Source organism: Dipodomys spectabilis, unplaced genomic scaffold (assembly GCF_019054845.1).
Source record: "Dipodomys spectabilis isolate Male_0828 unplaced genomic scaffold, ASM1905484v1 ptg000085l, whole genome shotgun sequence".
Lineage (NCBI taxonomy): Eukaryota > Metazoa > Chordata > Mammalia > Rodentia > Heteromyidae > Dipodomys > Dipodomys spectabilis.
Window position 1 is genome coordinate 2946155 of NW_024870762.1, and position 26998 is coordinate 2973152.

Genomic DNA, 26998 nt, shown 5'->3' on the forward strand with positions numbered 1-26998 from the left:
TGAAGGGAAAGGAAGGAGAGAGGGAGGGAGGGAAAGAAGGAAGGAGAGAGAAAGAAAAAAGAGAATGGGAAGGAAGGAAGTCAGGCAGGCAGGCAAGGAGCTGAACTGCAGAGCCTCATTCCATGCCATCTGCCCCTTGGGGCTCTGTTCCCATTGGCTTAGTCTGGTTTATAACTAAGAGGGTAAGTCTCCCTTGACTAAGGCTGCATTATACACAGCTTTAAGTAGACCAATTTAGATTGTAAAACTTTGTTTCAGCCTCTGAATACTAATAATAAAAATGGTGGGAGATGGTTGTCTTCATTTGGCTCTGAAAATAATTATTAAGCACAGGTAACAACATGATATTATGCCAGGCGTTGTGCACACCACTTAGTGTCTGCATTGACTATCCTTCCTGGCTTGGGTTTTTCCCCAACTTCAGTGGCAGTTTAAATTCTGAGAATGCTGCCACAATGCGGGGTTCTTGCGCCCTCTTGTGGTAGGTAGGAAGAAAGCATGTCTACTATGGCTAGCTAGTTAAGGATAACTCTAAAGCCACTGAACCCTTTTTTTTTTTTTTGTCGGTTGTGGGGCTTGAACTCTGGGCCTGGGCGCTGTCCCTGCCCTCTTCAGCTCAAGGTGAGTGCTCTACCACTTGAGCTACAGCTCTATTTCCAGTTTTCTAGTTGTTTATTGAAGATAAGAGTCTCACGGACTTTCCTGCCTGGCTTTGAACCGTGATCCTCAGATCTCAGCCTCCTGAGTAGCTAGAATTACAGGCATGAGCCACCAGCACCTGGCTCACTGAGCCCTTTTTAGACAAACTGGGATTGGCTAGGTTTTGACCACCCTTGCTGAACAGTTTAGACACAAATCTAGGATAAAGGAGGAAGAGAATGAAAGAAGCTACATGATGGGAAAATAACAAACCTCACCCAATATACGTAAAATTACTCCTTTCCTCCCTACCCATTCTTCCATTTTGGCACTCAGTGATGTATTTTGATTCCATAGTTGGAATTCTTTTCTTTTTTTTTTTTTTGGGGGGGCGGTCAGGTCGTGGGGCCTGAACTCTGGGCCTGGGTGCTGTCCCTCAGCTCTTCAGCTCAAGGCTAGCACTCTACCACTTGAGCCACAGCACCACTTCCGGCTTTTTTCTTATGTGGTGCTGAGGAATGGAACCTAGGGCCTCATGCATGCAAGGCAAGCGCTCTACCACGGAGCCACCTTCCCAGCCCCATAGTTGGAATTCTTGACCTTAATATTTACTCAACAAACCTTTATTAAGGGCTTCTTTGTGCTAGACCCTGTATGAATGAACAGAAAAAGGGTAGCCTGTGCTGCCTGTCTTCAAAGAGCCCACAACCCAGCAAGGGAGAAAGCAGTGACAGGAAGAAAATGCTAGTTGCTGAAACTGATGATGATTTCCTTTTTGTTTTTTCCTCCTTTTTTTGTTTATTTTTTTGTTTTATTTGTGGGTTTTTAGTAATAATAGTTGGCCGAAGGCTGGGACAAAAGACACATGTTGCTTAGCTTTGTTACCATAACCAAATGCCCTAGGCCAGGATTTCACTGTCCCATCCTGAGGACCACCTCATGCACTCTCATATAAGCTGGGTCCCTCTCTAAGATGCTGATCATCCCCTAAAGACAGTGTGCTGGTGCTTAAGATTTCAACTTGTGAATTTAGGATAGGGGACACAATTTAGTCAATATCAAGTATAATTTCTGTAAGATCTTCAATATTTATAATGAAAAGCCCTGGTTTCCCTTTATGAATGTGTGTGAACTTTCTGATGAAGGAAAGTATGACCAGCTTTGATTTCAGTTCCCTTTCCCTACTTTCCCCGCAGTGAAACTGATGCCTCTGCAAGTCTTCCTTCTCCTAGGCAAGTCTCAGTCTAGGCCCTCATGGGAACCAGCGTCCCCTTCACCAGCAGAGCTGTAGAACGGCCTTCTTCCTACAGGCAGGGCTTACCTTTCATGCCCTCTTCCTGAGGTCTGAATACTAGGGACATCCTCTGAAACCTGCTCTGTCAGCTTTCTCTTCTTGGTTGAGTGAAGCTTGGAGTATTGTGGGGAGAGACCTAGTGCAGTGATAGATGCTTGCTGCTTTGAGCATGGCACATCTTACTGACATCATTGTGATGTTTCATTGATCACACATCTTAATGGGTCTGACTGCTCTTCTGCTGTCTGCCACCAGAATGTGTCATCAGTCTTTCAAGCTAATAATCACCTCCTGCAAAGGAGAGTCCTCATTCTTATTTTAGCTTCCCAGCTATTCAGTTCTTTCATTCACCTACAATAACAACAAGCATGTCGTTTCAGCTCCAGAGTTCCCTAGAGTGTATATGTGTGCATTTCATGTGGTTGTTTACAATGAGAATTATCATTCAATAAGAGAGCAGGAGGGTGGCGTAATAGCACGTGCCAGTTCCTCAGGAGGCTGGCAGGCGAATCACAAGTTTGAGTCAAGCCTTAGTAACTTAACAAGAATTGTGTGAAAATGAAATACAAGAGTTAAGGGTGTAGTGCACCTTAGGACTTACCTATAATGCATGGGGCCCTGGGTTTCATCTCTTGTACAGTGGGGAAGAAGAGGAAGAAAGGAAGAGAAAGCAAAAACAGTTTTTTCTCATATAATTGGCTGATATGTATGCGGCTTATATAGTTTTATAGTTGCTTATAGTGGATGCTGCTAGTCAGCTGGCGTATTCCCAGTGCCTATGAATCCCACCATGGGCTCTGGCCACCTGCCAGTTTTGTAAGTAAGATTTTACCGGAATAGCCACTCCCATTTTTTATATGTTGGCTAGTGCTGCTTTTGCACTACAGATGGTAGAGTTCAGTAGTTGTGGGAGCGTGTGTGTGTGTGTGTGTGTGTGTGTGTGTGTTAGTCCTAGGGCTTGAACTCCAGGCCTGAGCCCAGTCTCTAAGCTTCTTTTGCTCAAGGCTAGTGCTGTACCACTTGAGCCACAGCTATACCTCCAGCTTTTTGGTAGTTTCATTGGACAGAAGAGTCTCATGGGCTTTCCTACCCAGGCTAGCTTCAAACTGTAATCCTCATATCTCAGCCTCCTGAGTAGGATTACAGGCTTGAACTACCAGCACCCAGCGAGCATCTGGTTTATATAGCTCAGGCAGCCTGTATTTGGGGCTGGCACTTATCAGACTGCAGTATTTACTATATAGTGCTGAACATCAGGAGAAAAGCGAGAAAATAACTTTCCCTCCAGTCAACTAAACCGCTCATCCTCCTTTGGAAAGACTGGTGAATATTAGCACCAGAGAATGCAGCCCCACAGCCTGGGTGCCACCTTCCGCCAGGAGACAGGAATGCTGCCGAGCCCAAAGTGGCCCGGGCGTGGAGAGCTGCCATGGAGAGCTGCCGTCAGAGAACAGGCTCCTCAGACAGGGCGGCCCTCTGAGGCAGGACCATGCTCCCCTTCTTCTGAGTCCCCTCTGGAGCGCAGTACAGGTAACTCCTAGCTGTTTCTTCTCCTAGGGAGGCAAGTACATGCAGGCAGTGATTCAGTACGGGAAGATAGTATCCTGGCTGGAGATGGAGTACGGCTTATCTGAGAAGGAATCGAAAGCCTCTGAATCGTTCCTGCTCGCTGCCTTCCTGAACCTGGCCATGTGCTACCTGAAGCTCAGAGAATACGCCAAGGCTGTGGAGTGCTGTGACAAGGTGCGGGGACTGCACACTGTGCGCTTTGTGCTCTGTCCCACAGGGAGAACTTCCCACTTCCTCGCAACCAATGGTCTGTTTTGCTTGGCTCTGCTTCTTTATTTTTTGTTTGTTTGTTTTGGGGGGGGAGTCTGGTCGTGGGGCCTGAACTCTGGGCCTGGGCTAGCGCTCTACCACTTGCGCCACAGCACCACTTCTAGCTTTTTTCTTTTTGCTTATGTGGTGCTGAGGAATCAAACCCAGGGCCTCATGCATGCAAGGCAAGCGCTCTACCACTGAGCCACCTTCCAAGCCCTGGCTCTGCTTCTTTGTATGGGTGAGGTTATGTGTTTCTCAAGACAAGTTGGGAAGTTAAGAACAGTTTGGTTTACCACCAGATTTTTCTGATGTCTGGATTTTTTATTTTTTTGGCCAGTGCTGGAGCTTGAACTCTGGGCCTGAGCGTTGTCCCTTAGCTCTTCAGCCCAAGGCTAGTGCTCTACCATTTGAGCTACAGCGCCTCTTCCAGTTTTCTAGTGGTTTACTGGAGATAAGAGTCTCACAGATGTTCTTGCCCGGGCTGGCTTTGAACCGCTATCCTCAGATCTCAGCCTCCTGAGTAGCTAGGATTACAGGCGTGAGCCACCGATGCCCGGTTTGATGCCTGGATTATTGATAAAATATACCATGAATACAAGTTTGGGTAAAGTTTGCTATCAGAATGGACAAAATTCCTCTTGTTTATCTTTTTGCCAGTCCTACGGCTTGGACTTGATACCTGGGTACTATCCCTGAGCTCTTTTTGCTCAAAGCTAACCTCTTTGAGCCACAGCTAGAATTCTAGCTTTTTGTGGGTAGTTCACTGATAAGAGTCTCATGGACTCTTCTGCCCAGGCTGGCTTTGAATGTGGTGTTATATAAAGATCATATACAGGGGCTGGGAAGGTGGCCCAGTGGTAGAGTTCTTGCCTCACATGCATGAGGCCCTCTCTTCAATTCCTCAGCACCACGTAAACAGAAAAAGCTGGAAGTGGTGCTGTGGCTCAAGTGGTAGAGTGCTAGCCTTGACCTGAAGAGCTTGAGGGACAGCGTCTAGGCCCACAGTTCAAGCCCCATGGCCGACCAAAAAAAAAAAAAAAGATCATATACAGGGACTTTTTATTATAACCATACTGAATACACACGGATAACTTAGGCCCAGAGAACATTAGCAGCCCTCTCCATTTTTACAGTGATTTTTTTTTTTTTTTTTTTTTTTTTGGGTCCGGTCATGGGGCCTGAACTCTGGGTCTGGGCACTGTCCCTCAGCTCCTCAGCTCAAGGCTAGCACTCTACCACTTGAACTACAGCGCCACTTCCAGCTTTTTTCTTTTTGCTTATGTGGTGCTGAGGAATCAAACCCAGGGCCTCAGGCATGCAAGGCAAGCACTCTACCACTGAGCCACCTTCCCAGCCCCTACATTGATGTAATTATCTCCAGGCTTTGAGTAGTTACATGAGGTTGCTTATGATGATGGGTGGAGAGAGGTATTCTTGGCTCTCAGTACTCAAGGTTTCAGTCTGGTCAGGTGGCTCCGTTGCTGTGTGCTTTCATAGGAGGCCACAGCAGAGGAAAGTCACTCACCTTATAGTGGCCAGGAAGCAGGGGTGGAAAGGGAGGATCCAAGGACAAGATAATCCATTCGAAGGCACATCTCCAGTCACCCACCTCCTCCAGCCAGGCCTCCCTTCCAAAGATGAGCTCAGTGGGAACTCATCAGTGGGTCGACTCATTAATGAAGTTGGGGGCTCCACTCTATCATGCACCACCCACTGGGACCAGGCCTTCGGTGTAACAGGCTATAGGGTAACACTTCATATCTAAATCGTCAAAGACCATTCTAGAAAGCATACTGAATACAGGAACATACTCCCCTCTCCCCTCCACCCCCATTTCAGTACTAGGGTATGAACTCAGCAGGCCTTCTTCCTCAGAGCTGTGACTCTGGCCTTTTATTCTAGCGCTTATTTTTAAGATAGTGTCTCACTTCCTACTAAATGCATGCTTGGACCTTGATCTTCCTATTTTCCATTTCCTACCATATGAGAGATGACAGGAATTTGCCACCATGCCCAGCTTCTTCCACTGAAATGGATACTTAGGTGTTTTCTTCCTAGGATGGCCTGGATCCATGATCCTTCCATTCTCAGCCTTCTGTGTAGCTAGTTCCTTGAGAAGGAAGTCTTGAATCTATACCCAGTCTGTCCTCAAAGTGAAATCCTGATCTCAGCCACTCAAGTAGCTAGGATTATAGGTGTGAACCACCAATACCCAGCTCAGAAGCTAATTTGAGTACTGTATCTTGATCAGTAGTGTATAATAATTGCCTTGAACCTCATTTCAGTGTGCTTTGGAACCATTACTTCCCAAGTTTCTTACCCAAGTCCTAAGAAAAGTTCCATTCATCCTTTCTAAATATAAATACTCTGTCCCCAGGCCCTCGGACTAGACAGTGCCAATGAGAAAGGCTTATACAGAAGGGGTGAAGCCCAGCTGCTCATGAACGAATTTGAATCAGCCAAGGGTGACTTTGAGAAAGTGCTGGAAGTAAATCCTCAGAACAAGGCCGCGAGACTGCAGATCTCCATGTGCCAGAAGAAGGCAAAGGAGCACAATGAGCGGGACCGCAGGATATACGCCAACATGTTTAAGAAGTTTGCGGAGCAGGATGCAAAGGTGTGTGCACAACCCACCTGGCATCACACAGGTGGACAGCTAAGTTGGCCCCTTTGGCTTTGGTTCTCAGCAGATTGAGTGGAGTAGATGGGTTCAGGTGGACCGTCTAGGAGACACAGAAATAGGAAAATGGTTTCCACTCTGATCTCAGGCTGGCTTGTATCTGGAGAGGCAGGCCACAGGCTTGGATCCAGGCTTTGAGCAAAATCTGGAAGGTCTGTCTGGAGCCAGCCTCCCCTGTGCCCTCCACTGCCACCCCCACGGGCACAAAACTTACTCAGCAACTGCCTCATCATTTTAAGACAAGAAAAGGAAAGCTCCCCCTGTAACTGCCCTGATCTGCCCACCTGTGCAGCCTGCGGGCAGCCATCGTAATCCACTCACCATGCATTGGCCCCAATAAAGCTGTCTAGAGAAGCTAGGAGTTTGTTTTAGTTATTTCCCGTAACCCTCTTGATGTCTTCTTTCTTGCACAGGAAGAGGCCAGTAAAGCAGTAAGCAAGACTTTGGCGGGGGTTCCCAATGAGAAACGAACAGAAAGCCAAGTGATGGATGAAGAGAAAGCCGAAGGCCATGTATGACACCACGGCCCGGAGGGAGGAGAGTCCTGGCGCTCGCCCTCCTCGCTGGGCTGTCACCCCTCAGGACTGAACAGTCTTAGTGTAAAGTTTGTTATAGTCTATGTGATTCTGGAAGCAAATGGCAAAACCAGTAGCTTCCCCAAAACCACCACCCTGCTGCTGCCCAGTGGGTTCATGGAGAGGGTGGCAAGGGACCACTCCACGTGGAACAGAACAGAAAGAGCTGTTGGTGCAAAGAGTGTGAGCCAACAGTGTGCATCGGCTCATTTCACTAGCCAAGCAGTATCCTCTGGGATGAGTCTAGCAATCTGGGGCTGTTAGATTTTACATTCAAACTTTAATAGCACTGCAGAAACCTACAAAGAATAATAATAAACAAAAACCCTTAGTGAATCTCTCCTTTCCTACAAGGTGGGGTGGGGATGCTGTGAGGGTCCGGGCAGGACCCGGAATAGATGGAGGTTGGGAAGCCCTGGAAAGCTGGAAGTTCCTAGAACCCCTGAGGCTGCCTGTCTGCTGACTTTGCTGCTTCCCAGCCAGCCAGTTTGGGAGGGTGACTTTCTGTCACACGCAACCATTCCCTGGCATCACTCTGTCCTTCCTAAAACACTTCAACAGTGTGAAGGGGTTGGCTTTCCCGTAGATGGAGTTTTGAGGTGCTGAAACATGGAGAGTAACTAGAATTACACTTCCTCCTCCCCATTGCTTTTCGGAAATAACAATAGTACGCAGCACTTTGGCTGTCATTGATACCCTTGGCCTTCTTTCCATTCTAAGCCTGCTGTTAAGAGTTAAGAATGGGGGCTGGGAAGGTGGCTCAGTGGTAGAGCACTTGCCTTGCATGCTCGAGGCCCTGGGTTCCATTCCTCAGCACCACATAAGAAAAAAGCCGGAAGTGGCGCTGTGGCTCAAGTGGTAGAGTGCTAGTCTTGAGCTGAAGAGCTGAGGGACAGCACCCAGGCCCAGAGTTCAGACCCCACGACTGGACCCAAGAAGAATTAAGAATGGCCAGGTGCTGGTGCCTCACGCCTGTAATCCTAGCTAGTCAGGAGGCTGAGATATGAGGATTGGGGTTCAAAGCCAACCTGGGCAGGAAACTCCATGAGACTTATCTCCGATTAACTACCAGAAAACTGGAAGTAGCACTATGGTTCAAGTGGTAGAGTGCTCGCCTTGAGCCGAAGAGCTCAGGGACAGTGCCCAGGCCCAGAGTTCAAGCCCCACGACCAACCAAAAAAAAAAGTTAAGAATGTTCTCAAAGTTTCTCAGACCTGGAGTGCACTTACTTCCATATCCATATAGGATGGATGCAGCTTTTTCTTTGGCTTATTTTCTTTTCTCAGTGGCTTATTTATGTACATTGGTTTATGGAACTTTACACTCCTTGATCTTGCAGGGGGAGGGGTTGTTTGTTTTGGGGTCTCCCCCCCCACTTTTTTACTATTTAGTAGCTTTTAAAAACCAAACTCTGTGGTATTGACGTGTAAAGAGTCACCCTGGCATTGACAGCTTCGCCGGCAGGCTTGATGGTTGATGCTTCCTCCTCCAGCACTGGTGGCCCCTTGGTGCTGTTGAGCCGGATGAATGGAAGGCAGCTCCCACTCAGGTTCCTCCTGCCCGAATTGGGATAAGTCCTAAGTGTGTGCGTGGAGTTGACTTCACTCCTTCTGGGCAGTGAAATCAAGCGTGGTGTTTTCTCCACACACAGCCAAAGCCTAGAGTTCGCTCGCCCTCATCAGTCCTGAAGAACACAGGCAGTCCTGGTTCCAGTGAATTCCCGTCTGCATGGCCGTTTGAACCAAATCCCCTCATTGTTACCTGAGGCCCTTGGATCTAAAAGTCCTCTCCCTCCATGTCAGTTTGCCGCTCTTGGAGCAAATGGAATGAAATTGTGAAGTTTTTCTTTTTAACTAAAGCCCCATTACTTATTTCTTTTTAGTCGTTTTTTGTGCAGTTTTGTCCATCCCAAACCCCAGTGTCACCTAAGAAATAGGAAGAGCCAGAGCTGGTTGTGATGTTGGCTTCCCTGTCCAGTGCCTGCAGCTCTGTCGGCTGGCGCGTGGTCTTCATAAAGCAGTGAGTGAGAGCTGAGCCTCTCGAGCCAGCTAGCGTTCCAGGTCAGGGGCAAGAAAACTGTTCCAAGACTCAAATGACCCAGCCATCTCCCCATGCATCCCCCGGGCTACTCACCCAGCCAGGTGTGCTAGTGGCTCCAGACAGATGATAACAAAGTGTCTGACCACTCAAGAAAAGACTCGTCACATGTTCTTGTTTGGGAGTCGGTCCTCTCAGTGCTTGTAGAAATCAGAAGACGTCTTCGAGCCGCTTCATCGACTGCAGGCCGGAGAGAGTTGGCAGATGCTGAATTTTAAAGGGGTTTTTTTAAAAAAAAAATCAAATGCACTTTTTGTGTTCCTTAAATAAATTTTTTTAAAAAGCGATTATCTCCTGGTTCTTATTTCTTCTGCTCAACTAACTAGTCTTCAGGGGAAGCTATTTGGGTTGGAAAGCTATGTTAAAGACCAACTCAGACAGCGGCCTGAACATGATAAACTGATCCCGTCATCCCCACCGAGGGAGCCAGGACCTTGTTCATGTGCTGCATAGTCGATACTGAATAAACAACATCCTCTTTCCAAGGTAGCCTCCTTGTGCAGTGGCCCTCTGATCCTGGCGCTTTCTTTGACCTGGGGAGGCAGACCACAGTTTTCTAGCTATCCTTGCAGCCTGACTTAGTTTCTCTGTGTTCTTTCCAAGTGAGCCACCAGCAACTTGACTGGGTAATCCAACTGCAGGATGGCTCAGATGCCGGCGGCTCACGCCTGTAATCCTGGCTACTCACCAGGGTGAGATCTGAGGAGTACAGTTTGAAGCCACCTTGGGCAGGAAAGATTCGTCTCCAATTAACTACCAAAAGGTGAAGCTGCCAGAAGTGGAGCTGTGGCACAAGTGGTAGAGTATCAACCTTGCGAGGAAAAGCCAAGTGAGAGTAAACCCCAGTCCCAGCACGTAAAAACAAAAAGCTTTTTTCTCCCCTTGGGCCTTGGACTCAGAGCTTGGGAGGTTGTCCCTGAGCATCTTTGTACTCAGGGCTAGTGGCTTTACCACTTGAGCCACAGGTTTTGAGTAGTTTATTGGAGATGAGTCTCACAGACTCCTGCCTGGGCTGGCTTCAAACCATGATCCTCAGATCTCAGCCTCCTAAGCTGACAGGCATGAGCCACTGGCACCTGGCAGGAAAAGCTTTGTTGTTGTTGTTTTTTTCTTTTTTTTGTTTTGGGTTTTTGATTGTTTGGTTGCTTTGGTTGTGGGGCTTGAACTCTGGGCCTGGGCGCTGTCCCTCAGCTCTTCAGCTCAAGGTTAGCGCTCTACCACTTGAGCCACAGCACCACTTCTGGTTTCCTGGTGGTTTATTGGAGATGAGTTTCACAGACTTTCCTGCCCATGCTGGCGTTGAACCATAATCCTCATATCTCTGCCTTGTGAGTAGCTAGGATTACAGGCGATGCCCAGCTAGGAAAGATTTTTTTTTTTTTTTTTTGGTCAGTCATGGGGTCTGAACTCAGGGCCTAGGTGCTGTCCCTCAGCTCTTCAGCTCAAGGCTAGCGCTCTACCACTGGAGCCACAGCGCCACTTCTGGCTTTTTCTGCTTACGTGGTGCTGAGGAATTGAACCCAGGGCCTCATGCATGCGAGGCAAGCACTCTACCACTGAGCCACCTTCCCAGCCTGGAAAAGTTGTTTTTTTTTTTTGACACAAAATCGTTCCCACTTCTCTGCGTGTCTTGTTCTTCTTGGTTTTTGTCTCATTTTTTTTTTTTCAAACCAGATACCCTCTTGGGAGGCATATTAAGGGATTTAGGCCTTCCGTGATGCAGTGAATCATCCCTCCCAGTAAACTGCATCAAGCCAGCAATTACGCAGTGTCTCTGTCAGCTGAGGGCCTGCCAGCTTCCAGCTGAGGCAGATGGAGACTGCACACAGTTGTTGAGAAACATCAAGAAGTGAACTGGGTGCTAGCTAATAAATGACTGATGCTGTCTGGGGCCTCCAAGCTTCAATGATTTGTCATGCAGCAAGAGATAAATGGAATAATACATCTGCAAATGTTAGTTTCTTTGGTGATAAGAGTCTCGTGGACTTTCCTACCTGGACTGGCTTCGAACTGCAATCCTCAGATCTCAGCTTTCTGAGTAGCTAGGATTAGAGGTGTGAGCCATCAGCACCCACTGGTGCCCGGCTTGGTATTGAATTCTTAACTTGAACTTTCATTAAGCGTTCTTGGTCATGACTGGCACTCTACCACTTAAGTCATGCTTCTAGTCTAGCAATGTGCTGGTTAGTTGAAGATGGGAGTCTCATAGACACAGGCTGTCTTTGATCCTTAATCCTCCAGGTCTCAGCCTCCTGAGTATCTAGAATTACCGGCAGGAGCCACCAGCACTAAGATCTTGTTTAATACAAGCATTCTCAGATCCAATTTCCCTATCATTATTGCAGTGCCCCATATACTATTTGTTGGGATTTTGCTTTCATTCTCTTTTTTGTCAGTCATGGGGCTTAATTGGAGATAATTGGGGGTTAATTGGAGATAAGTCTCTTGGGCCGGGTGCTAGGTGCTGGTAGCTCATGCCTGTAATCCTAGATACTCAGGAGGCTGAGATCTAAGGATCTTGGTTCAAAGCCAGCCTAGGCAGGAAAGTCTGTGAGACTCATCTCCGATTAACCACCAGAAAACCAGAAGTGGTGCTGTGGCTCAAGTGGTAGAGCGCTTGCCTTGAGCTGAAGAGCTGAGGGACAGTGCCCAGGCCCAGAGTTCAAGCCCCACAACTTGGAAAAGGAAAAATAAAGTCTCATGGACTTTCCTGCCCAGGCTGGCTTTGAACTACAATCCTCAGAGCTCAGCCTCCTGAGTACCTAGATTACAAGCATGAGCCCCCGGTGCCCTGTCCATTCTTCTCAAAATATTTTTTTTTAAGTTCCTCTGTGATTTCTTCTTTGGCCCATGAGTGAAGTGATTTAGGAGTATGTTTCATTTTTGCATATTTATGTATTTTCCAAATTTCCTTCGGTTATTTATTTCTGATTTCATTCCATTGTGGTTGGGAAACATACTTTCTGATTTCAACCCTTTTAAATTTATTGAGACTTTTATTACCAAAATATGGTCTGCCCTGGAGAATCATCTGTGTGGTCATGAGAAGATGCCTATGCACTGCTGTTGGGTGGAGTGGTTGATAAACTTCTATGAGGTTTAATAGAGTCAGAGTGCTGCTTAAGGCGTGTAGCTCTTTGCCAATTTTCCAATCTTTTTTTTTTTTTTTGTCGGTTATGGGGCTTGAACTCTGGGCTTGGGCGCTGTCCCTGTGCTGTTCAGCTCAAGGTGAGCACTCTACCACCTGAGCCACAGTGCCACTTGCGGTTTTCTAGTGGTTTATTGGAGATAAGAGTCACAGATTTTCCTGCCCAGGCTGGCTTCGAACCACGATCCTCAGATCTCAGCCTCCTGAGTAGCTAGGATGACAGGTGTGAGCCACCAGTGCTTGGCTCTTTGTCAATCTTTTAACTAATTGTTCTACTTTTTTTTTTTTTTTTTGGTCGGTCATGGGGCTTGAACTCTGGGCTTGGGCGCTGTCCCTGTGCTCTTCAGCTCAAGACCAGCGCTCTACCACTTGAGCCACAGCACTACTTCCAGTTTTCAAGTGGTTTATTGGCGATAAGAATCTCAGGGCTGGGAAGGTGGCTCAGTGGTAGAGTGTTTGCCTTGCATGCATGAAGCCCTGAGTTCGATTCCTCAGCACCACATAAACAAAAAGAAAAAAGCCGGAAGTGGTGCTGTGACTCAAGTGGTAGGGTGCTAGCCTTGAGCTGAAGAGCTGAGGGACCGCCCAGGCCCAGAGTTCAGGCCCCACGACCGGACCCCCCCCCAAAAAAAAAAGAGTCCCACAGACTTTCCTGCCCGGGCTAGCTTTGAACCTCGATCCTCAGATCTCAGCCTCCTGAGTAGCTAGGAATACAGGCGTGAGCTACCAACACCTGGCAATTATTCTACTTATTAATGAAAACTTTATATTTCTTTCCCCCTTCCAGGTTTTAGCAAGGATTTTAATAGAACAAAGCAAAAGTAAAAAGAAATGGGAAAAAGAAACATTTCTGCTCCCCAGGAAAGAAATCAGAGCTAAAGACCTCTAAGCTGTCTATTTCAACCTTCAGTTCTGCCAGTTTTGTTTTATGTATATTAGAACTCTGTGCATCTATGTCTATAATTGTACTGAGGCTTGAACTCTGGGCCTGGGCTCTCTCCCTTCACTTTTTTTGCTCAAGACTAGTGCTCTACTGCTTAAACCACAGATCTCCTTCTGGCTTTTTGCTGATTAATTGGAGATGCGTTGGATTTTCCTGCCCTGGTTAAGTTCAAACCACAATCCTCAGAACTCTGTCTCCTGAGTAGCTGAAATTATAGGTGTGAGCCACTGGTGCTGGCATTATTTATGACTGATGGTACAATCTAATTGGGCAGGCAATCAGTATTTTTCTCTTTTAATACTACCAGCACCTGGGCCCACCTAACTGTGGCTGGGCTCTGGGTCCCCTCAGGGGACTCATGAAGGGACTTTTCTAGGTGTTGAAATCTCTAGGCTCTGAGATAAGATTGTAGAACACCAGATCTAGGAGGAAAGGTGAGGACGGGGGAGATGTCCCAAGGCTAGAGAGCAGGGCTGGAGGGTGGAGGGAGGAGTACTGGGGTAGAGGAATGCAAGGAGGGCTGGCCTCTTGGGCTTGGAGTCAGATAAAGAAGGGGAGGTGGGCTAGGAAGTCAGGAGATGGTTGGCTCTCTCTGGGCTGCAAATTGTATCCTGCGCCCCCTCCGAGTTGGACTTCAAAAGAGGAGTCCAACTCCTTTACCAGTCCTCTTTCCTCAGTCCATGATGGTGGCCTGAAGGGGCTTCACCCCCCCACCTGCCAGGAGGCCCTGCCCTGTGGCTAAGAACAGACTAGGCAGGACTCAATCCTGAAGAAATCCTGAGCCCTTTCTCTTCTTCCTCCTTCAGTCTCCTGTCCTAGTTATCTGGTCTGAGAATTCTGGCAGGCAATAGGAGGGGACTCTTGCTGGGTCTCCAGGTCAATATCCTGTGCGTGTGCGGGTGTGCACTTGAGCTACAGTGCCACTTGCAGCTTTTTCTGTGTATGTGGTGCTGAGGAATGGAACCTGGGGCTTCATGCATTTAGGCAAGCACTCTACCACTGAGCCACCCTTCCAAGGCCGTACACAGGGCATGTTAAGTATGAGCGCTACCACCAAGATACAGCTCTAGTCTATCATTATCCATTTATATATACTGCATTAAAAAAGTAAAAGCACCCTTTTTAAATAAATTTAACACAACTCTATTTTCTCCTTGAACATGAAATTTCTATTTCATTTTCTCCCTGCAGAAGTTTATAGTAGCATAAAAAAATTCTAGAAAGTCTTGCACATCTCTACCATAGAAATGTGCCTTTTCATAGAAATTTAATTGGCTGGGATCATGATCCTCCAAGAAATTCCTTAGCTATCATTCTGAGTATTATTATTCTATGATTAATCAGATTAACACATAGTATCATTTATTATTTTTATTTATATTTTTGGCAATCCCAGGGTTTGATGTCAGGATCTTATGCTTACTTAACAAGCACACTACGGCCGAAGTATCCCTCTAGCCTTTTTGGCTGTTATTTTATTTTATTGTAAAAGTGCTGTTCAGAGGGGTTACAGTTACATGAGTAAGGTAATGAGTACATTTCTTGTTGAACATTATTACTCATTCATTTGTTTTTCTCCCATTATCCCTCTTGGCTGTTATTTTGAGATAAGGCTTTACATCCTACCTGGACTGTGACAGGTCTAAATTTGACTTTTTTTTTTTTTGGGTCCGGTCGTGGGGCCTGAACTCTGGGCCTGGGCGCTGTCCCTCAGCTCTTCAGCTCAAGGCTAGCGCTCTACCACTAGAGCCACAGCGCCACTTCCGGCTTTTTGCTTATGTGGTGCTGAGGAATGGAACCCAGGGCCTCCAGCATGCAAGGCAAGTGCTCTACCACTGAGCCACCTTCCCAGCCCTAAATTTGACTTTCTTTTTTTTTTTTTTGTCGGTCGTGGGGCTTGAACTCTGGGCCTGGGCGCTGTCCCTCAGCTGTTCAGCTCAAGGAGAGTGCTCTACCACTTGAGCTACAGCGCCACTTCTGGTTTTCTGGTGGTTTATTGGAGATAGGAATCTCACGGTCTCTCCTGCCCGGGCTGGCTTTGAACCGCGATCCTCAGATCTCAGCCTCCTGAGTAGCTAGGATTACAGGCGTGAGCCACCAGCGCCCGGCCCTAAATTTGACTTTCTATCATAGCTGAAAAACAGGAGTATGCCACCATGCCCAGCTATTGGTTGAGAATGGCTCTCACAAGCTTTTCTGACTCAAACCATGATCTTCAAGATCTCATCCACTCAAGTAGTCAAGTAGGTAGAATTACAGGTATGAGCCACTGGCACCTGCCTGATTTTTTTTTTTTTTTTTTTTTGTGGGTCATGAGGCTTGAACATCTGGGACTGAGCGCTGTCCTTCAGCTCTTCAGCTCAAGGGGAACACTCTACCACTTGAGCCACAGCGACACTTCCTATTTTCTGGTGGTTTATTGGAGATAAGAGTCTCATGGACTTTCCTGCCCGGGCTGGCTTTGAACTGCAGTCCTCAGATCTCAGCCTCCTGAGTAGCTAGGATTACAGGCATGAGCCACCGGCGCCCAGCACCTGGCCTGATTTTTATCTTTAATGAGCTTTTACTGCAAATATATTTCAGTGTACTGTAAGATAAGTTTTATTGAAATCCTTAATTTTTTTTTTCTTTTTTGTTGGTCATGGGTCTTGAACTCTGGGCCTGGGCACTGTCCCTGAGCTCCTCTGCTCAAGGAAAGCACTCTACCACTTGAGCCATAACACCACTTCCAGTTTTCTGATGGTTAATTGTAGATGAGTCTCACGGACGTTTCTGCCTGGGCTGGCTTTGAACCGTGATTCTCAGATCTCAGCCTCTTGAGTAGCTAGGATTACAGGCGTGAGCCACTGGCACCTGGTGAAATCCTGCATCATTCTATACTTTTTTTGGAAGAAAACTTGTTCACCTGATATAAGTATATGGGAATGAAACACATTTTGATAAAGCAATAGCACTGTTTTTTTTTTTAACTCTTTGAATGTAGTATGCCAAAAGTCACATAATCAAAGCCAAAACTCACTTTAATGGCCAGCTAGACGACAATTCCAGAGATTCTGATTCAATTTCATTGAACACAAATAATTGGAAACCATTAGACTTGCAAAATATATGTTATACAGTCATCAATTTCACTGTTACTCAGTCACATTCTTAATCTAGACACACTAGTGTTCAGCACATTAGTTTATTTGGACCTCTGGGAGATTTACAGCCCCTAAGACACTTGAGATTCCTTAGGGAGGAAAGAGGTTTTCTTTGTGTGTGTGCAAGTACTGGGGCTTGAACTCAGGGCCTGGGTGCTGTCCCCCTTAGCTTTATTTGTTTAAGGCTAGCACTCTACTACTTGAGCCACAGCTCCACTCCCTGCTTTTTGGTAGTTAAGTGGAGATAAGTGTCTCATGAACCTTCTTGCCCAGGCTGGCTTCAAACTGTGAACCTTGAACCTCAGCCTCCTGAATATCTAGTATTATAGAGGCTGGGTCAGAGGCATTTGTTTTTGTTTTCTTTCTTGCTTATTTTTTTTTTCCCACCACTCCTTGCAATGGTAGCTCCATAAAAGCCAAGATGTTTGAAAGATACCAACTTAGGAAGAACTCAAAAAGTATATGTAGCATATTGTAAAGAATGCAAAATGTTCAGTATTGGGTCTGTACACTGGGAACAAGGACAGGAGACAGAGACAAAGGCATTCAGTACACAATTTGGGGTTCCAGCCGGGCGCCGGTGGCTCACGCCTGTAATCCTAGCTACTCAGCAGGCTGAGATCTGAGGATCGCAGTTCAAAGCCAGCCCGGGCAGGAAAGTCCGTGAAACTCTTATCTCCAATAAACCACTAGAAAACCGGAAGTGGCGCTGTAGCTCAAGTGGTAGAGCGCTCGCCTTGAGCTGAAGATCTGAGGGACAGAGCTCAGGCCCAGAGTTCAAGCCCCACAACCAAAAAAAAAAAAAAAACAATTTGGGGTTCCAAATTAGTCCAAAAGCACCAAATGCCCACCTCTGACAATTGAAGCAGCAGCATAGAACAAAGGTCTAATCTTTTTTTTTTGAACTCTGGGCTTGGGCACTGTCCCTCAGCTCTTCAGCTCAAGGCTAGTGCTCTACCACTTGAGCCACAGCACCACTTCCGGGTTTTTTTTGCTTATGTGGTGCTGAGGAATCGAACCCAGGGCCTCATGCATGCAAGGCAAGCGCTCTACCACTGAGCCACCTTCCCAGCCCCCAAAGGTCTAATCTTTGGAATTCCACTGAGGTTTGACTTTGTTGTTGTTGTTGCTGTCGGTTGTGGAGCTTGAACTCGGGGCACTCTTGTTGAGCCTCTTTGTGCTCCAGGCTAGCACTCTACCACTTGAGCCACACCGCCACTTCTGGGGACTTTTCTGCCTGGGCTGGCTTTGAACCATGATCTTCAGATCTCATCCTCCTGAGTAGCTAGGATTAGCCAGGCGTGAGCCACAGGCGCCCGGCTTGAGGATCACAGTTCAAATCCAGCCTGGGCAGCAAAAGTCCATGTTATCTCCAATTAACCACCAAAATGCCCTAAGTAGAGCTATGGAACAAGTTGTGGAATGCTGGTCTTGAGAGAAAAATCCAAAGGGATAGCACTCAGAACTGGCACACTCAAATACACACACACACACACACACACACACACACGAAGAGGGGAAGGGAAGAAAGAACAAAGGAGGGGAAAGGAAAGGAGAACAGCATCTGTCAGCAGAAGAATGGATTACCACCCACTCAGCACAGCTGTCAAAAGGAAAAAATCTGACACAGGCAGCAAGGAAATATCACAAAAAGCACTGTGCTGGATGGAAAGAACAGACCCCAAATAGTACATTCCATTCGATTCCAGTGAGGCACGAGCTAGAACAAGTGAGGAGAACCGGAGGGGGGGGCAGGGGAGCAGGGGCAGGAAGTGGCTGCAAAGACCTGCTTTGGAGGGCGGTGACACAGCTGGAGACCACGGTCAAGTTATCTGATGGAAGTATCGTGTGAATTTCCATCTGAGGATGAAAGATTCGGGTGCGTCACCCGTAGCCTGAGAAGCCACCGCACCTACCAATTCCTCTTTCACGTGGCACCCTTGTCTTCACCAGCAATCTGGCCTAGAGCGCCACCTAGAGTCAGATGAAAGTACTGGTTCAAACCCAAGACAGACCGTGGGAAAACTATATATATATATATATAACTATATATATATAACTATATATATATATACTGTTCATGTATCTTGAATTAGACAATAAACATTTCCATGAATAGAGGGAAGCTGGATAGATAGAGGAAGGGAAGAGGAAGGGCTGCTTTCAACTGTATTCTCTTTACCTTTGAAAGTCACTGAATACTACTGGCTCACGCCTGTAATCTTAGCTACTCAGGAAGCTGAGATCTGAGGATCTCAGTTCAAAGCCAGTCTGGACAGGAAAGTCCCTAGACAAAGGTCTAATCTTTTTTTTTTTTGGGGGGTCCGGTCGTGGGGCCTGAACTCTGGGCCTGGGCATTGTCCCTCAGCTCTTCAGCTCAAGGCTAGCGCTCTACCACTTGAGCCACAGTGCCACTTCCAGCTTTTTTCTTTTTGCTTATGTGGTGCTGAGGAATCGAACCCAGGGCCTCATGCATGCAAGGCAAGCGCTCTACCACTGAGCTACCTTCCCAGCCCCAGTCCCTAGACTCTTATCTCCAGTTAGCCACCAGGAAAGTGGAAGTGATAGAGCACTAGATTTGAGGGAAAAAGCTCAGGGACAGCACCGAAGCCCTGAGTTCCAACCCACCACTGACCCAAAAAAAGTTTTTTGTTTTTTTTAAACTATGTATATATGATACAATAAATAATTAGTCCATAAGTAGTTATTCAATAAATAATAATACAATGTAAATTTAAAGAGAAAAAGAGCTAGGAATGGGGCTCTGTGGTAGAGCATTTTGCCTAATATATGCAAGACCCTAGGTTCAGCATGACAAAAAATACAAGCAGAAACAGAAATGGATGACCAGCCAGATCTGGTCAAAGGGCTATAGTTTTGCCACACCTGTTCTAAGTCAAAATAGGTCCTTTGGCCCAGTTATAACCAGCAGAGCACACCACTCCCAGTAGCAATGACTGCTTTGCTCCACAGTGCTGTGTTTGCTAAGATGGAGCAGAAACTCTACCTTCCACCTTTCCTAATGGAATGAAAGTCCTTGCGTTATCTAGCCATCTCCAAAAATCTGAGAACATTTCCTACCCCAGGAGATAGCCTAGGAATGGTTGTAGGTCCTTTGAGCAAAGCTTGTCAGAGGATTTCTGGAGGAAGATATGCTTATGAAATTTTATAAGATCTTATCTCAGAGAGATCCTGGCCACAATTCAGGTTTGGTTTTCTTGGTTTTGTTTTTATTTTTTTCAGTCCTGGGTCTTGAACTCAGGGCCTGGGCACTATTCCTGAGCTTCTTTTGCTCAAGGCTACCTTGAGTCACAGCGCTACTTCTGGCTTTTTCTGTGTATGTGGTGCTGAGGAATGGAACTCAGAGCTTCATGCATGCTAGGCAAGCACTCTTCCACTGAGCTACATTTCTAGCCCAACAATTCACTTAAAACACACACACACACACACACACACCCTCTGGACTGTGAACTACCGTAGATCCTAAGGAATGACCATATTGTGAGAACTAATCAGATACACTGCTCCTGGGTCTGACGTTTTACTGGGCTGCCGGTCAGGTACTATCTTAGTGGACAGCCCATCTATTTTAGTCTTAGGCCATCATGGTCACATGGCCTCCCTCAACCATGCAGGTCTGTTGTCACCCTCCAATGCCTGGTAGGTCTCTGGTGATTAAACGTGGACCCTTGACTCCAGGTTTCCCATGAAATGTGGTACCCCAGCTAAGCGGTGGCCAGCCCTGGGCTTAATACTCTAACCCTGCTAATCCCTCTTGTATTCCTAACGTCAGGGGCGGGACCTCTGGGACCTGAGGGTGCAGCAAGGTAGGCATGCAGGTAATAAACACCCCCATAACACTGCTCGATAGGAAATGTACTCATTACCTTACTCATGTTACTGTAACCCCTCTGTACAGTATCTTTACAATAAAAAATATATACAAAAAGAAAAAATAAAAATAAACCCCAGTCCTCTCTTCTTCTTTTTTGGTTGGTCGTGGGACTTGAACTCTGGGCCTGAGCACTGTCCCTGCACTCTTCAGCTCAAGGCAAGCACTCTACCACTTGAGCCACAGCGCCACTTCCAGTTTTCTAGTGGTTTATTGGAGATAAGAATCTCACGGACTTTCCTGCCCGGGCTGGCTTTGAACTGTGATCTTCAGATCTCAGCCTCCTGAGTAGCTAGGATTACAGACATAAGCCACTGGCACCCGGCTTCCACATGACTCTTGATACCCCAAGACCACAGGCAAAGAGGCCCGGCTGAGCTCAACAGGAGGAGAATTCACATCCATCTTGAGCCCAGCCCCAAGGGCTGCCAGACAAGGCCACCTCATGAGTAACAGCAGGCAGAGCCTGACTCCCTGACCCACAGAATGGAATCAAGTGATAGCGCATTGATGCAAAAGAAGCTCAGGGACGGCGCCCAGGCCCTGAGTTCAAGCCCCACCTCTGGCAAAAAAAAGAAGAAAGAAATGAGAGGTCAGGAGGGGCGGGGCGGGGCAGCCATGGGGGCGGGGCCATCAGGGGTCAGTGAGTGTGTCTAAGAGGTGAGTGGGAAGCTGGGGGCTTTGGGGAAGGAGGAAGGAAGATGCTGTTCTGGAAGCTGAGCAAGAACAGGCAGGTCCCCACCTCCCGGCCCAGAGGTTCAACGCAGAGGCAGACCTAGTGGGAGGTCGAGCAGCACCCTCAGGAGAGCTGGAGGGTGAGGGAGCTGAGTCTGGGGTCCAGCCCGCACCTGTGCTCTGGGGCTCAGGATGGCTGGGCCTAGTGGGGGGAGGGAGAGACAAGATTGAGAAAGGAAGTGGGCCAGGGCGGATTAGAAAGATGGGGGGGGGGGCTATGCACAGGACTAAGCAGTAATGAGATTAGCCTGGAGGGCAGCGGGCAGGGCCAGGCCGAGGGCCGGCAGGGCTGCAGGGAGGAGGAGGGCACCCCCACTCTCACCCTCCTTCACCCCCCCAGCACAGGCAGCCAACATGTAGACAGGGACCTATGGTGATCTGGGTTGTCTGTTGCAGACTTTTCCAGAACGCTGACATCTGCCAATGTGTTCCCAAGAATACTCTAGAAAATGATGAAGAATTTCACAGCCCAATCAATCTCAGGAACAGCACACAGCGCCCCCCAGTTTAAGCCCCAGGACTGGCACCAAAGAAAAGCAACTTCATTATCAATCTGCTGTGTTAACATCAGGGGCGCAGACAGGCGAATAGAAGGACGTATCTCTTAATAAGCTCTTCCCACCAGCCAGCTTCCCAACCCTATCTCACCGTACACTGGGAAAATAAACTTCAGGCATAAACAATATTCAGAAAAGATATAATTTTTACTCTGGAAGCTCTTTCAAGCCAAGACTAGGAAACCAGAAAGTCTAAGGGAAAAGATAGGCGTATTTAGTTGCATAAAAATTTTATATCATATTTGGCAAAAATGAACCTTAATCAAGGCGAGCCGAGTGTGGTGTCCCTGCCTGCAGTCTCCACTCTGAGGAAGCGGGAGGATCCTGTGTTCAAGGCCAGCTGGGTTCAAAAAAAGGGCACCAGAAGCTCACGCCTGTAATCCTTGTTACTCAGGAGACTGAGATTTAGGATTGTGGTTCAAAGCCAACCGGGGCAGGGAAGTCAGTGAGACTCTTATCTCCAATAAACTACTCAGAAAAAGCTGGAAGTGGTGCTGTAACTCAAGTGGTAGAGCGCTAGCCTTGAGCACGAAGAGGCTCAGGGACAGCGCTCAGGCCCTGAGTTCAAGCCCCATAACAGACAAAAAAAAAAAAAACAGAAATACTAAAATAAGCAAAAATAAAGAATGCATCTATAACATACCACTATTTTATATAAAAGCAGTGATTAAAACATAATTACAGTGCCAGGAGCTGGTGGCTCACGCCTGCAATCCTAGCTACACAGGAGGCTGAGATCTGAGGATCATGGGTCAAAGCCAGCCTGGGCAGGAAACTCTGTGAGACTCTTATCTCCAATAAATCACTAGAAAACCGGAAGTGGCACTGTGGCTCGCCTTGAGCTGAAGAGCACAGGGACAGCACCCAAGCCCAGAGTTCAAGCCCCACAACTGACAAATAATAATAATAATAATTACAGGGGCTGGGAATGTGGCTTAGTGGTAGAGTGCTTGCCTCACATGCATGAAGCCCTGGGTTCGACTCCTCAGTACCACAGAAAAATCCAGAAGTGGCACTGTGGCTCAAGTGGTAGAGTGCTAACCTTGAGCAAAAGAAACTCAGGAACAATGCCCAATCCCTGAGTTCAGTCCACAGGACTGGCAAAAAAAAAAAAAAGATTTACAGGCCGGGCACTGATGGCTCACGCCTGCCATCCTAGCTACTTAGGAGGCTGAGATCTGAGTGATTCAAAGCTAGCCCATGGGGCTGGGAAGGTGGCTCAGTGGTAGAGTGCTTGCATGGCATGCATGAGGCCCTGGGCTCGATTCCTTAGCACCACATACACAGAAAAAGCCGGAAGGGGGCGCTGTGGCTCAAGTGGTAGAGCACTTGCCTTGGGCTGAAGAGCTGAGGGACAGCGACTAAGCCCAGAGTTCAAGCCTCACAACCAACAAAAATAAATAAATAAATAAATAAAAATAATAATTACAGGGCTGGGAAGGTAGCTCAGTGGTAGAGTGCTTGCCTAGCATGCATGGAAGCCCTGGGTTTAATTCCTCAGTACCACATAAATAGAAAAGGCTGGAAGTGGCACTGTGGCTCAAGTGGTAGAGTGCTAGTTTTGAGCAAAAGAAGTTCAGGGACAGTGCCCAGGCCCTGACTGGCAAATAATAATAATAATAATTCTACACATGGGATTTTTTTTTTGTTTAACAGTTCTTGGGCTTGAACTCAGGGCCTATGCTCTTGTTTAGTTTTTGTTTTCTTTTGTTTGTCTGTTTGCCAGTAATGGGGCTTTTGCCAGTCTGAGCCTATGCACTGTCACTGAGCTTTTGTGCTCAAGACTAGTGCTCAACCACTTGAGCCACAGCTCTACTTCCAGCTTTTTTTTTTTTTTTTGTCATGGGGCTTGACCTCTGGACCTGGGTGCTGTCCCTCAGCTCTTCAGCTCAAGGCCAGTGCTCTACCACTTGAGCCACAGCACCACTTCCAGTTTCCTGGTGGTTAATTGGAGATAAGAGTCTCATGGACTTCGTGCCCAGGCTGGCTTTGAACCATGATCCCCAGATCTCAGCCTCCTGAGTAGCTAGAATTACAGGCGTGAGCCACTGGCACCTGGCTACTTCCAGCTTTTTGTGGTTAATTGGAGATAAAAGTCTCATGGAGCTGGGCACCGGTGGCTCATGCCTGTAATCCTAGCTACTCAGGAGGCTGAGATCCAAGGATCACAGTTCAAAGCCAGCCTGGGCAGGAAAGTCCGTGAGACTCTTGGCTCCAATAAACCACCAAAAGGACTGGAAGTGGCGCTGTGGCTCAAATGGTAGAGTGCTAGCCTTGAGCAAAAAAGCTCAGAGACAGTGCGCAGACTGAGTTCAAGCCCCAGAACTGGCACAGGTGCGCGCTGACAGAGCCCCCCTTCCCCACCCCACCCCATCCCTGACAACGACTTGTAGCCAGGGACTTAAACTATGGTGACTGAGCAGTTGGTTGCACTGGGGAGTGTGGAGGTGGAGTCTGCTGTAGCCCAGTTGTATTATCCCTGCCGGGGAGGGGGCGGGGGGGGGGGGGGGAATGAATTTTCCCAGAGGAAAGGAACAGGTGCTTCGTCAAAGGGCTGGGATGGGCGGCAGGAAGTCCCAAGGAGGTCACGGGCGAGGTGTGGGTGCAGCCAGTGGGAGGGGGTGGGGGGCACAGTCACCGCCAAGGTGGAGCAGTTTCAGGTGATGGGGGAGGGTGTGGCGGTGGCCGTGGGTGGCCAGGCTGTCCACGAGCCAAAAGACTCAGGTGCTCAAGACTTCATTTTGAGGGGTGGAGGCCAAGTGCCACGTGATGCAGTTTTGGAATGATATTTGATTCGAGAAATACAACTGGGTAGCCTGAAGGGACTTTTTTTTGGGGGGGGGGAGGGTCCGGTCGTGGGGCCTGAACTCTGGGCCTGGGCGCTGTCCCTCAGCTCTTCAGCTCAAGGCTAGCGCTCTACCACTTGAGCCACAGCACCACTTCCGGCTTTTTTTTTCCTTTTTGCTTATGTGGTGCTGAGGAATCGAACCCAGGTCCTCAGGCATGCAAGGCAAGCGCTCTACCACTGAGCCACCTTCCCAGCCCTACATTTTTTTTTTTTAATCAGTTCAAGATGGGTACAGATGGTTCTCACCTGTCATTCTAGCTACTCTAGAGGCTGAGAGCTGAGGACTGTAGTTCAAAGTCAGCCTGGGCAGAAAATTTCAAGAGACCCTTATCTCCAATGAACTGGCAAAATGTTTAACTGAAACATGGTAGAGCACTAGCTGTGAGAAAAAAAAAAAAAATGAGGCCCTGAGTTCAAGCCCTGGTACTGGAACACACACAAAAAAGTAGTTGGGTGCTGCGATCTGAAGATCGCAGTTCAAAGCCAGGCTGGGCAGGAAAGTCTGTGAGACTCTTATCTCCAATAAACCACTCAGAAAACCGGAAGTGGCGCTGTGGCTAAAGTGGTAGAGAGCTTGCCTTGAGCCGAAGAGCTGAGGGACAACGCCCAGGCCCAGAGGTCAAGCTCCACAATTGAGGGAAGAAAAAAAATTAAAATATAAAAAAGTACTTAGAAGTTATGATAAACTGGGGGGAACTGAGGCACAGCCATATTGTCTTTCAGTAATAAACCTAGCCATTCTTTTAACTGAAGTCAAGTCTCCAGATCCAGGAATCTGAAACATCTTGACCTGGCTGGGGAAAGCGTGCCAGGCCAGGCGAGCAGCAGGAGCAGCAGGAGCAGGTTTGTTGATGCAAAGCCCAAAGAAAACAAAGTGCACCCTGAGGGGTGGGCAAGGGCCTGGGGTCCTAACACCTCAAGCTTTGGCTGGAGTCTGGACGTGGAGAGTGGTCAGTCATGGACAACTGAGATATGTTTCCTTAATGCCCGCAGGCGGGGCTGTGTGTCATCGAGACTTCCTATAACCCAGGCAGGGTTGGGCTTGGCCTTGGCTAAGTCCGACTGGGGCTGTCATTCTCCATGGGCTGTGGAGGCTGAGGGTCAGCCAGGCCGCCTGCTGCACCCCACAAGTCCTGCTGACGTTCACAGTGCACAGAATGACTCTAACATGGGAGCCTTTGCTCTCAGCCGCTGCTTTCTAATCCTGCCGCTGTCCTATAGCAGCTGATTGTCAAAAACAGAGATTCCTCTGTGTGTGTGTGTGTGTGTGTGTGTGTGTGTGTGTGGCCAGCGCTGGGGCCTGAACTCAGGGACTGTGCGCTGCCCTTTAGCTTTTTCTCAAGGCTGGTGTCTACCCTTTAACACTTGAGCCACAGCTGTACTTTCAGCTTTTGGATGATTCATTGGAGATAATCTCAGTCTTTCCTGCCTAGGCTGGCTTCAAACTGCAATCCTCAGATCTCAGACCCCTGAATGGCTAGGATGACAGGTGTTGAGCCACTGGCACCTGGCTATAACATATTCTTTATTATTATTGTTGTTATTATTATTATTACTCTTTTGTTGGTATCAGAGTTTAAACCCAGTACTTCTTCCTCAGCTTTCTTGTTCATGGCTGATGTTCTACTACTTGAGCCATGCCCCCAGCCCTGCTTTTTGCTGGTTAATCTCATGGACTTTTCTGCTGGTATTACAAGCATGAGCCACAGGCTCCTGTTCCACTCTCCCACATTCGCCGTTTGTCGGTTCACCATCACCGCCCCGCTGCTGGGTCCTGTGGCTGTGTACCTGCACCATGAGGCTGTGGGGTCCGAGGCAGGGAGTGGCCTGGCTCTGGACTAAGGGGATCCGGAGTTGTGTGTGGCCTTGGGCAGGTGCCAGGTCCTCTCTGGAAACAGAAGTCGGGGGTGGGAGGGTGTTAAGCACATACACATCCAGGCCCAGCTTCCTGAGAAATTTGAATCCAGCTCCTGGTCCTCAGGAATGTGACTTTTATTTTGGTTTTAGTTTTTTTTTTTTTGGTGAGGTAGTGGGGCCTGAACTCTGGGCCTGGGCTCTGTCTCTCAGCTCTTCAGCTCAAGGCTAGCGCTCTACTACTTGAGCCACCTTCCCAGCCCCTCTCTCCCCTCCCCCCCCCCCCCAGACTCTTATTGCCAATTAAAAACCACTAGAAAACCGAAAGTGGCGCTGTGGCTCAAGTGGTAGAGCGCTAGCCTTGAGCTGAAGAGCTGAGGGACAGTGCCCAGGCCCAGAGTTCAAGCCCATGACCAACAAAAAAGTAAAATCCCCAGATGACATTTGTCACCTGGCAGGTGAGGTGAGGGCTGGTGGGACCTGGTGCCCTTCTGCCACCCCAGGGGTCAGGGAACCCCAACTCACAGGCTCCTTTCTTAGGTGTCAGGGCCTCCAGCCCCTCAGCATCCTAGCATGCCCCCCTTCCCCAGGAGGGGCAGAGGGAGGGATGGACTTGTGCTGCCACCTGGTGGTGACTCTGAGTATCGCAGCCTCTCCCACCCCCATCTCCAGCCTGGGCCAGGTTGAGTCCAGAGCCACCATCCCCGCACAAGGCCTGGTCCAGCCACATGGTAGAGACGCTGGGCAGTGGGTATTGCTCTGTCTCCCTGGG

At 48.1% G+C, this 26998-nt stretch overlaps 1 protein-coding gene across 1 annotated transcript in view; it reads left to right on the plus strand.

Annotated features, from left to right (window-relative positions):
• Nucleotides 1-7340, plus strand: part of Fkbp5 (FKBP prolyl isomerase 5) — a 104421-nt gene extending 97081 nt beyond the window's left edge. Inside the window, exons 9-11 of the mRNA XM_042684000.1 lie at nucleotides 3491-3676; nucleotides 6132-6371; nucleotides 6848-7340. Of these exons, the coding sequence (XP_042539934.1) occupies nucleotides 3491-3676; nucleotides 6132-6371; nucleotides 6848-6952 (531 nt within the window). The 3' untranslated portion in view covers nucleotides 6953-7340. The remainder of the gene's footprint in view (nucleotides 1-3490; nucleotides 3677-6131; nucleotides 6372-6847) is intronic.
• Nucleotides 7341-26998: the final 19658 nt, after the last annotated feature.